Source organism: Arvicanthis niloticus, chromosome 2 (assembly GCF_011762505.2).
Source record: "Arvicanthis niloticus isolate mArvNil1 chromosome 2, mArvNil1.pat.X, whole genome shotgun sequence".
Classification (NCBI taxonomy): Eukaryota; Metazoa; Chordata; class Mammalia; order Rodentia; family Muridae; genus Arvicanthis; species Arvicanthis niloticus.
The window spans coordinates 41,187,445-41,198,595 of NC_047659.1; the positions used below are offsets into that span (position 1 = coordinate 41,187,445).

Sequence of the window (11,151 nt, forward strand, 5' to 3'; positions counted from 1 at the left end):
AGCCTAGTGGTAAGAACACTCTGGAATGGTGACTGTGTGCAAATCTGCCTGGAAGAAGGGGCTTCATCCCTGGATATACCATGTCAAACATGAAAGCAAGAAGTATGGTATGTTTGATGGTTGCAGTTTTCAAAGCAGACTGTCAAAATATCTCTTAATTAATTATTATCAGAATGTTTGACCATGTAAACATAATGCCAATTATTTTTTAGGTAAAATAGAAACATTTGGCAATAAGAGAATAAAATACAGGCAGATAGGGGACTGGAGAGATGGCTCAGTGGTTAAGAGCACTTATACTCTTCCAGAGGTCCTGAGTTCAATTCCCTGCAACCAAATGGTGGCTCCAGCCATTTGTAACAGTATCAGATGTTCTCTTTTGGTGTGTCTGAAGACACACAGCAGCACCAATGTACTCATATATATATAATAAATAAAAAATATACAGGCGGATAATGGATAGTTGATACAAATAAGTTTCTATGGGTAAGTCAAATAATTATGTAGTTTATTTAAAAGATTTATATTATCATAAATTTTTATGTATAATAAGTCAAATTCTCAACAATTTATCAATCAACAAATTGGTATTTAAATTCACTGAGTGGAAAATGCACATAATAAGCATTGTAATTGACAAATAAAAAGATTTTACATCATTTAAGGGATAATTTGATTTACGTTTAATTTTTGACTGATACACAAAACATAACAATATATATTAAGGGTACCACACATATATTGTACAATGTTAATACATAGATTGTACAATGCTTAACAGAGTAAGCTTTTATGTCTTCAAATGCTCATCATTTCTTTGTCATGCTTAGTTTAAGTGTTTAAATTATCAATGATGAGGATGAGACACTTTCTAATAAAGTAGACTTGCTTTAAATATAGTTCTCTATATTTTCTAAGTTTAAAAGTACTGTCTGATATCATGTTACCTACTTTAGTGAAGAAAAAGGAAAAACATATTTTATTAACATTTAACTACCGGTTTTCTCAAATGAGCTAATCACAATTTGCTCATGCGTACTTGTAACTAGCAGACTTGTATGTAAGCATACTTGTAACTTGAATAGGCTATAGATCCATAAAGCTAAGGGCTATTTAAAATGTAAAAATGGGGCTAGAGAGATGGCTCAGTGGTTAAGAGTACTGGTTGCTCCTATAAAGGACCTGGGATGGATTCCCAGCACCCACATGGCAGCTCACAATTGTCTGTAAACACTCCAGTTCCATCAGATCTGTTGCTCTCTTCTGGCTCCTGCAAGCCTGTGGTGCACATACATGCATGCAAGCAGAACACTCATATACATAAAAAACAAAAATAAATAAACTTTTAAAATGCAAAAATTACCTTTCCAAGCTTTGCTATATCTCGGTACAGTGACAAAGGCAGAGTGCATGTAACTGTTGAAACCACAATAATGAAGTGTCGACTAATAAACCAACTTCCGGGATCAACTAAAATATAGTAAATATTATTTAGTTTGCAGCTATAAATAACACATGGGTGACATACTAACTACCTAATCATTTCATTATGGACAATGAATTTAAAAAACATAGTTCATGTATAAAGATTATTTTGAGTTAATAAACAAGAAAGATCATGTTAAAATAGAAACATACCACAAAATATAAAGACAAAATAACTCAAAAATGAGCCTGTACTTTATAAGATGACATAGGACTTTACACTGCTATGACTAGCCTCTTTAAACATGTATTTATTTATTTAATGTGCATGGCTGTTTTGGTATATGTATGTCATTGCATTGTAGACATGACTAGTACTCAGGGAGACCAGGAGAGGGCGTTGGATCCCTGGAACAGGAGTTACAGATGGTTGTGAGCCATCTGGAGGTGCTAAGAATTGAACCCTGGTCTTCTGCAAGAATAGTCAATGTTCTTAACCAGGGAGCCATCTCTCCGGCCCCAATAGCCTTGAAGTCGGCTTATCTGCTCCTGTACTACAAGCAACCATGCACATGCCTTCCAAATCACTCTTTAAACCAGGACATGGTGACACGCTGAACAGGAAGTGGGTTTGTGACACATGCACAATTGCCCTACCATGGAAATGGTACAAATGTTTCTTAGCTGAGTGACGTACTAGTTATTTTGTATGTCCATAGTATGGAATATTCCTAACAACAAAAATATTAATGGACTTCTGATAGAGCCCCAGGGAGTAACAAATCTCAGCTACAACCTGCTGAGTGCAAGAAGCAAGACTCAGAAAACTACATGTTCTTTGGTGGCAAAACTACAAATAAAGAAGATGGAAGTTTATAAAAACTAGCTTTTTTTTTTTTTTTTTTTTTTTTTTTTTTTTTTTTTTTTTTTTTTTTTTGGTGACAGGGTTTCTTCGTGTAGCCCTGGCTGTCCTGTATGGCTTGCAACTCAGAGATCCACCTGGCTCTGCTTCTGGAGTGTTAGAACTAATAAAGCCATGCACCTCCATGTCTGGAGAAAAATAGCAACTCTTTAACAAATTACTTAAAAGCTAGTACAGATCTGTGGCCTGGGATGGATGTGGATCATGGGAATTGTGAAGTCTGTGAGGTAGCGCATGCCTTCACCAAATATTTTATTTATAAATGTTTATGAATTACATATAGCTGTGCAACATAAGCGTATAAAAACCCATCGCGTTTCTCATTTTTACCTACCTTCAGGGAGTCTTTGTAAAACTTTGCTCAAAGTATCTCCAGTTATTATGTTGTAACTTATCATAGCTGGAAACACAGGGACAAGAATGGTCATTAATAAGCCTGCACATATTTCATCTTGCATACTCTAAACACCAGCAGACATTAGTTTCTAAATTTTTACATATTTTAAACACATATTACATATACTTTCTAGTATGTGCAGATTAAGGATATAACTTGATTGTTGAGGTTTGTTCTATTGCTATGTAGTATAATGATAAATTCTATACCCAAAGGTCTAGGCCTAGGAGTAACTTCACATGTTTGCAAGCTTTGGTTGTACAAACCTCGTTCCTTCATTTAAAACTATTGGTTAAATAAAATTGGCTACAGCCAATTACTGGAGGGATTAGATGTAGGTGGGTTTAGAGTGACCTGGTTGGGGGAGGGAGATGAGAAGAGGAGGAGGAAGAAGGAGAGAGAGGAAGCTACCATGAGAGGAGATGGAAGATGAGCACATGGCCAAGAGAAACAGCAAGTGTCTGGGGTACACCACTAGGGAGGTAGTCAGGCCAGCAGTTAGAAGAGTAGATTAGGGGTGACAACCCAGTAGTTGTCAAAGCCAAATAAAATAACCATAGTCTGACTCACATTTATTTGTAAACTAGTTGGGGATGAGCTTAAATTGGTTGTACTACACTTGATAGATTTACATCAGAGTGTCAATTTGAGCTTCAGGAAGATTTTTCACTTTACAATTGGTTTATCCTAGAATGTTCTCAAATATTGAGTTTGACACTCAGTTAAAAGTGTGATCTATTTTGTTGTTGAAGGTTAGTTTCCAAACACTTTTTCAAGAACATATGTGTCCTGCTTAAATTGAAATCAAATAACCATAGTAAAATTTAAAGGCACCCCCCTCAAAATGCACTCAATAGAAATGCAAGGCTTTTGAAGGGAGTATATTTTTACATTTCTGTGGGAACATGTGGACTTACTCCAAGCTTCTTTTCTTTTAATATAAAATATGAAGTCAACATTGAAGTTCTCAAAGAATGAATAAGATCTTTTATAAATGAAGTAAATTGGTCATTCATTTATATGAACACTTTATCTATTGCAGAAGGAGTGGGCAACATTTTCACAACTGTAATACAAACACAGTTCCCCAAATCCTTAAGTTTTCAAAAAACAAAATAAAACAAAAATAACTGTATTAAGCCTTAAGAGAGACTTATTGTCACTCATTTTAAATCCCAAATCATTGTGGTTATAACTATGTGTTTGTGTGCATGTATGTGTGTGCATGAATGAATATATGTGTATGCATGTGTATATATATGTGTGTGTGTATGTGTGTATATATGTTATATACTTATATATATTATAATGACAGAGAGAGAGAGAGAGAGAGAGAGAGAGAGAGAGAGAGAGAGAGAGAGAAAATAGGACAGTTAGGGAAAACCAAAACATTTACCAAATTCCTATTCATTTTAGAAAAAATGTTCACAGAATAGATTGAAAGTATAAAAAAAATCAGAAAGAAAATAATTAATACGGAAACACTTAATTTGGACAACACTACAACTACTAATTGTCTTTGATGCCTCTCAAGTATCTATTAAAGCTACTGTTACTCATTCACAACAGACCATGCTGGTACCAACTATTGTGGTATCTGTCTATACTGCCGTCTTACCTATGAAAGGGTACATAAACTGTAGCGTAGAGAGCAGCAGGTACCCTGGAAAGCCAAAGGTCTTGTTAACCAAAGACTGGTAGGAGTCTGTTCCAGAGAGGGCTCCTCCTTTTATCAATAAAACTAGGGAAAAGTCTGTAGTGAAAAAAAAAACACAAATCATTTGATATAAAATGTGTTTGATGAAAGCATTTGCTATAAAGCGTTCGTGTGCCTCAGCTGAATTGTCTTAAGAAACAAGAGAATGGTCTTCAAAGCAAACGTCCATGTAGCCCAGGCTGATCTCAAACTTGCTGTGCATCCAAGGATGACTTTGAACTCCTGATCTCCCTGCCTCAACCTGCTGAGTGCTGATTATAAGGAAGTGACACCATGCTGGGATATTGGAACATGGTCCAAGAATGGAATTGTGGCAGTGCCTTGGGAAGATGCCAAGAAAACAAGACAAGGGTCTTGAGACCTCAGTTTCCTCCAAAATACAGAACTGTTCTTGGAATGTGTTCTCATCCCCCTCCCAGGTGTAGCAGAGAGGAGTGAGATTAGGAGTCTCCAATGTTCTTGCAGTAGAACAACTAAGGTTTACTACCTGTTGATCTGAAGGCTTCATCAGAGGCTTCAGGAAAGCAAAGGAGGCTGGGTGTGATGCATACGCACACATATATTCATGTATGCACACACATGCACACACCTTAACTTTAGCACTTGCAAGGCAGAGGTGGGTAGATCTCTGTGAGTTTGAGGCCAGCCTGGTCTACATAGCAAGTTGTAGATGTCTGGAGATGTAGCTCAGTTATAGAGCGCTTGTCTAACGTATATAAGCCTTGTGTGTAATCTCCAGCAACACATACACTAGGCACGATGCCCCATGCCTGTAATCTCAGTACTCAGGAGATAGAGGAAATAGAAAGTTCAAGACCATCTTCTACTCCATAGCAAGTTTGACGCCAGCCTGGAAATGAGATTTTGTCTCAAAGAAATCTAGAGATAAATCACCACTTAATTGTAGTGTTCCTAAGTAATTTCCATAAGGTCAAATGGCTAGCAAGGACCACAGGGTTAAGGACCCAGGATTTAAATTACAGCCTAACTTGAAAACTTAAGATTTTAATTGCCATGTTGTCCAATAGAGCTGTAGCTTTTAAACAAAGACTGATTCCATTTAGAAAACAATTTTAGTGTTAAAGAAAAAATTAATACACTGTATTTGCATATTTTGCTCTTAAAACATAAGAAAGGAAATGAATATTGAGATATTAATTGTTTGGCTTTTGTGAAGGGAATCTTTTATTTATTAAAATGATTTAAGGATTTGGATACTGTTAGTAAATGTCTTGGTCAATTATTACTATTGATAGTGAGCTTACAATGCACGACTTTGTTGAGATTGTACATTGTGGGTAGGCTAGCAACTGATCATGCTACTTCCAATATGATTTATTTACGTGTAATATGATATGGGTTTATGAAACTATTCATTTTCTTCCAATCCTGATTCACAGGTGAGATGTTTAATTATCTCTGCCTCCTGATTTATAATTACGTATTTACAATGCACTAAAGCTATGGTAATGCACCTGGGTGAAAATTAAATATTTGTCAGGGCTAACTGGGAAGCAGGAAATTAAAAAATGGCCAGGCTTTTAAAGATACTTGTATTCATATGCATAGATTAATGTTTCTCTCAGGCCTGGTCAGAGGAGCTGCATTTTGCAGTGGGAGACAGTTGATGCATTGAATCACAACTGAGAGTGGGTCATATTTATTGTTCCTTCTACAGTTCAGGAACATTGTAAAACATGGAAACAAAGAATGTAGGAGCCAGCAGAAGGGGAGATCCTGTGAAACTGTGTCTTCTGGACACAACACACATGTGCACTCATGAATTCTTTATCACCTGCACAGGATAGGGGTCCCTTAACACTGCATCATGCCCACTGGGGATAGGCTTATGAGATTTCACTCTTCTTTGTGGGGCCATGAACAGTTAATGGTGGCTGGGCAGCAAGGGAGGCTATCATTTTCTTCAGTGGTGTAGTCAATGGTTAGTTGCTATTCTATTAATAACCCCTGCCTCTGCTCATGCAAGCTACTGTAGTTAAACTCAGTGGGATGGACACACAGACACACACACAGACACACACACACACTTCATGGAATGAATGAATAAGGCAGAGGAAACAGGTGTCAAAGAGGTAGTCTTAGGTGGGGACTAGCAACCCCCCAGGACTCATGGTGTATATCTGGAGCCCCAAGTGTACCTCCTATGCACTACCCCTTCCCTGTGTGGTTGACTAGTTTCTGGGTTGTCAATAGTAATTGTCTGAATCCTGTGTAAACCTAGAGATTGGGGAAAGTGCATAAACTCATAGGAAGGGGGTTTCCTGAGGCCCAGGCCACAGGTTCAGAGAGGAGACAATTGAGGGGTTTTGCACTAGTTGGTACAAGGCATCTATCTAGATTACCACTGATAACTGTCACCACAGCAAAACAAAAACAAAAATGGAAACAAAGCCCCCTGCATCTGTTAATGACTGCTGGCTCTTCCACAGTGATCCTAAGCCAGAGGAAAGGTGCTGTTTCACAAAGTGAGCCATTGGGATGGCAGGACTGGCTGGATCACAGCAAGGAGAGGTGGTCTGAGTGCTGAACCTGCATTTACATGAAAAGTGGCAACCTGTGGGTGTGAATGGATGTTGCATAAGTGAGGAGTGATCTAGAGGCAGCTTTCTGTTGTGTAGGAAAATACACACACACACACACACACACACACACACACACACACACACAGAGAGAGAGAGAGAGAGAGAGAGAGAGAGAGAGAGAGAGAGAGAGAGAGAGAGCGCACTGGAGAGAAGGGGCCAGCCTTGCCACTCGAACACCCAAACCCCAGCATCACCTACACAAACACAGCTGGCAATGGCTGCCCATCTGCGTGCACCTGCCACCCAGCTCTGCTTTGTGCCCAGTGGAGCAGTGTCCTCTCAGCTGCCACCAGTCTTGAAATGACTTTCTCATATACCATGCTCTGCTTGAAGTGAAAAAGGCACATGACCAGCTTTAGGCTTGGTGATACAGCCTGCTACTTTTACTAATCTGTTTAAAGGATTAGGACGTAAAGCAAAATCTCCTCAGATGTGGTGCTTAAATTCCTTAGGATGCTTTGATGCACTTCTTAATTAAGGAGGAAATCCAATTGCAGGGTATATTATGTAAGTAAAGAAGTCATTGCACAATTTAAATTGTAGAGATATGTAGTTATATGCTATTTACCTGTGATGTATGAGACCCAGAATAAAAGCAGTAGTCCCAAGGGAAATCCAGCTTGCTTCATTGAATAAGGCAATCCTGGAAAAACATAAAATGCCCCAACCTCACATTAAAAAGACATATAGAAGATGCAAAACAAACAAACAAACAAACAAACAAACAAAAAAACTCTCACAATTCATATATAGAAGGTAAGATAAATTATGTAAGTGATTAACAAGCTGTAACATGGTAGTCCAAAATCAAATATTAGCATATTAGCACTTATTTCAGGATGGAATGACATTAAGTTAAGGACCTGTCAAGAAAGCAAGCACATGAGATGAAGAAGAAGGATTAAAAGACAGCAAATGAAAAACTGATTCCAGTTCACACAAACAATGCTTATCTCAGGGTGATGGTTAGTGCCCTGGTCTCCATGGAGGACGAAGGCCCCTTCCTTCCATGCTGCTGAGGGAAAGCACCAGGGAACAGTTGTAGGATCTTAGAGAAGACTGATTCTGGAGCCAAAATGGGGGGACCATGTAGAAAATAGAGAGAATGTGGAGGAACAGGAAAACAAAGTTATTTTTTCTCAAGCTAAATGGGGCTTATAACATTGTTTTTTTTTTATCTGCTTTGTACATATGGGTCATTTTAGATCATAGACTATAAAATATCCAAAGTAAAATAATTTAAGCACTTCTACCTAGAACATCTCTTTTTCAGAAAAAAAAAAAAAAAAAAAAAGGTTTCTCTTTTAAATAATTCTGCTGTGGGCAGTGAAGGGGAACATTTTGACATCGCCGACCTGGATTAACCTGGAAGAGTGTTCACATCAGGAATAAATTCTAGAATTCTGTCAGGTTGAACTGTCTATCCTCCCATGATACGCAGAGACAGGCTTTTAAACAAGCATGTGTCTCTGCTTGCTTCTGCTTCATCTCAGGAACCTCCAAATTATTGTTCATTAAAAAAAACATGTATATGGATTAACGTAGAGCCAGAAATCACAACACTTTGTGAGAAAAAAAAAAAAAAAAACCTGGAAATTAACTCAGGGGCTAGAGAGATGGCTCAGCAGTGGGCACTTGTTGCTCTTACCAAATACCCATTTCTCAGCACCCATATGGTGACTCACAGCCATCCTGGAACTCCTGTTCCAGGTAATCAGACATCCTCTACTGACCTCTGTGGGCACTAGGCATTATATAACCCATTGATAAACTGATACTTTTAAGTAAATTAAAATCTGGAAATTTTGTAGTTAAAAAGTTACATATTTGGTGGGCATTGCAGTAGATAGGTTTTTGTTTTCTCTGACTTTTCTGAAATGGAATGTTTCCAACTACAAAAAGAATAATAAACACTGGAAAATACTGCTTCTATTAATGGAATGCAATACCTTTTAAAGTTTTTACTTTTTCAGAAGCTTTCCCTCGCTTCTAATTTATTGAATAACAGGGGCTTTCTTACGAATTTTAAGCACTGTTGTAATGAACTATATTAATGACTAGATATAAAAATACATTTCATAAGTTTACATTTTAAATTTAATATCACATAGGTGCATAAGGAGATATTATCTAGTTTAATTTTCATAGGATTCTTAAAAGTCTCCCATTAAACTTTTGTACACATAATATATGCAGGAATCTGCAAGTTTCACACTGGCACTAAGATAATGTTTGTAATACATTCTTTTTCAGAAGGAAGAAACAAATGCATTAGTTGACATGATCAACTGACCAGGCAATCTATGGAAAGCCTGTTTTCCCGGCCCCTGTGCAGATTCTCCCCAACTGGAGGTTGCTATTGTCTGCTGTGGAGGGAGGCCGTGCATCTTTCCCATAAAGAGAATGGAACATTACTATGATGGGAAAAATAAATAGAAGGGCTTTTATGGAAGAAAACCAGCAATTTCCCCATAGAAGTTTTAGCGAATGTTAGCATAATAATAGCACCTTGAAAAGCTTGTCTTTTTACTTCATAAACAGAACCAACCAGACACAGGTGGCTTACCTATTATCCCAGATCCTATAACAGAATTGACTACGTTGAAAACAGCTGCAGACTGACTCGATTTCCCTTGGTGTTCATGTCCGGAGACTAGGCTTTCTCTGTCACTCGGGTCTGTCTCTCTCTATTTTAATAGATAAAATAATGATTAAATATTTACTAGTTTGATAGTGAAAAAAATGTCAGACAAATAAGCAATGCAGGATTCAAACATAGTAATGACATCGAGTTATGCCTATAGGGTTACTAATACGTCAGTAAGCAGGGAAAACAAGAATGGGCAAAAGAACCTAAAAGTCTCTCCTTAAGTCTTCCACCAGTCTCCATGTTGGAGCTGCCCAACTGCTTTGAACCAACTCCAGAGTCTGTTAGGAGTCAACCACATGACTTTAAGAGATTAAAGAGGTTACTGATGTTATTGAAAAATGTTTGCCAAATGGGCATAGGTCAGATTAAGTCAGATCTACTCCTTTTTGCCAAACCAAGACCCCGGCCTGAAACTTAAGGAAGTTGTTCAGCTACTGCCCCTGTTGCCAGTTTTACCTGCAGAGGACCCCTCAGCTGTGGCTGCTGATAGCTCATGTCTGAGCAAAGGAAGGTCTGGAGCTGGGAAGCAGCCTCCCACCTGGCCAAGCTCTCCTGCCGTTTTTTGCCTGCAGTTAAGTTCACCAGAGAGATGGAGGGAGCAGCGGATGAAGCAGGTCTCTGGGTTTGCTGTGCCGCTAGGCTGCACTCAGAGGTCTCCGCCTTTACGGGGGCGGGTACACCCTGCTGGCTGCTGCAGGCTAGGATGCTGTGGGATATTTCCAACCCTGTAGGCCAGACTTCCCTCACTCAGGGCTCACTGCTCTCTCTGAAACTGCAAAAGTACAACCTGTCTCTTCCACAGCGCTTTCCCTTGCTTCTGTCTGTTCCTATGCCAGAGTCTGAAGCCAGCTAAGAACCCAGCAACTCAGCAGTCCTCTTCACCACAGGCTGACTTTTTTACCGGGTGTTCATCCCTCTACACCTGTTCTTGGATAGAAAAGGACAGTGAAATGTTAGGACTTTTATATTAAGTAGAATTTGGAAGCCTCATAAAGAAATAAACAGAAAGCAAAAAATAAAACACTGCTCCTGGGACTTTAGCCAGGTTGTTTGTCGTGCATGCCTTAGTCAAATGCGACCTGGAAACTTCAGAAAAGGAGACATGAAGAGAAAGGCAAGATAGATTGATACTGGATTCAGGTAATGAACTTTTAAGAAGGGAAAAGGGCGAGCAGGGGACAACAGAGTGAAGGAACCTAGAATATCTGGGCTAGGAAGAACCTTAAATAAACTTCTATTCCTCCTTTTGTATTAAACAGGATGAAACAGACCGGAAGTATTCTCGGCCACGTAGATGGTAGAGAACATCCTCCAGGGCAATATGGCAATAATGCATAGATGCTAACCAAACAGAGAGGTTCGTTATTTCATTTATTTATTTATTTATTTATTTATTTATTTATTTTTGTGACTATTTAAAATTATGGAAAAAATTTT

At 38.4% G+C, this 11,151-nt stretch overlaps 1 protein-coding gene across 3 annotated transcripts in view; it reads right to left on the reverse strand.

The window, feature by feature from the left end:
- Positions 1-10,506, reverse strand: part of Slc38a11 (solute carrier family 38 member 11) — a 48,847-nt gene extending 38,341 nt beyond the window's left edge. Inside the window, exons 1-6 of one of the 3 annotated variants that reach the window (XM_034495939.2) lie at positions 10,171-10,506; positions 9,631-9,751; positions 7,633-7,707; positions 4,363-4,497; positions 2,682-2,747; positions 1,364-1,470 (exon numbers count right to left, since the gene is read on the reverse strand). In XM_034495939.2, the coding sequence (XP_034351830.1) occupies positions 1,364-1,470; positions 2,682-2,747; positions 4,363-4,497; positions 7,633-7,707; positions 9,631-9,751; positions 10,171-10,209 (543 nt within the window). In that variant the 5' untranslated portion in view covers positions 10,210-10,506. Of the gene's footprint in view, positions 1-1,363; positions 1,471-2,681; positions 2,748-4,362; positions 4,498-7,632; positions 8,130-9,630; positions 9,754-10,170 lie in introns of those variants that run through there. The other 2 variants (XM_076928831.1, XM_076928830.1) reach the window with 2 other exon arrangements.
- Positions 10,507-11,151: the final 645 nt, after the last annotated feature.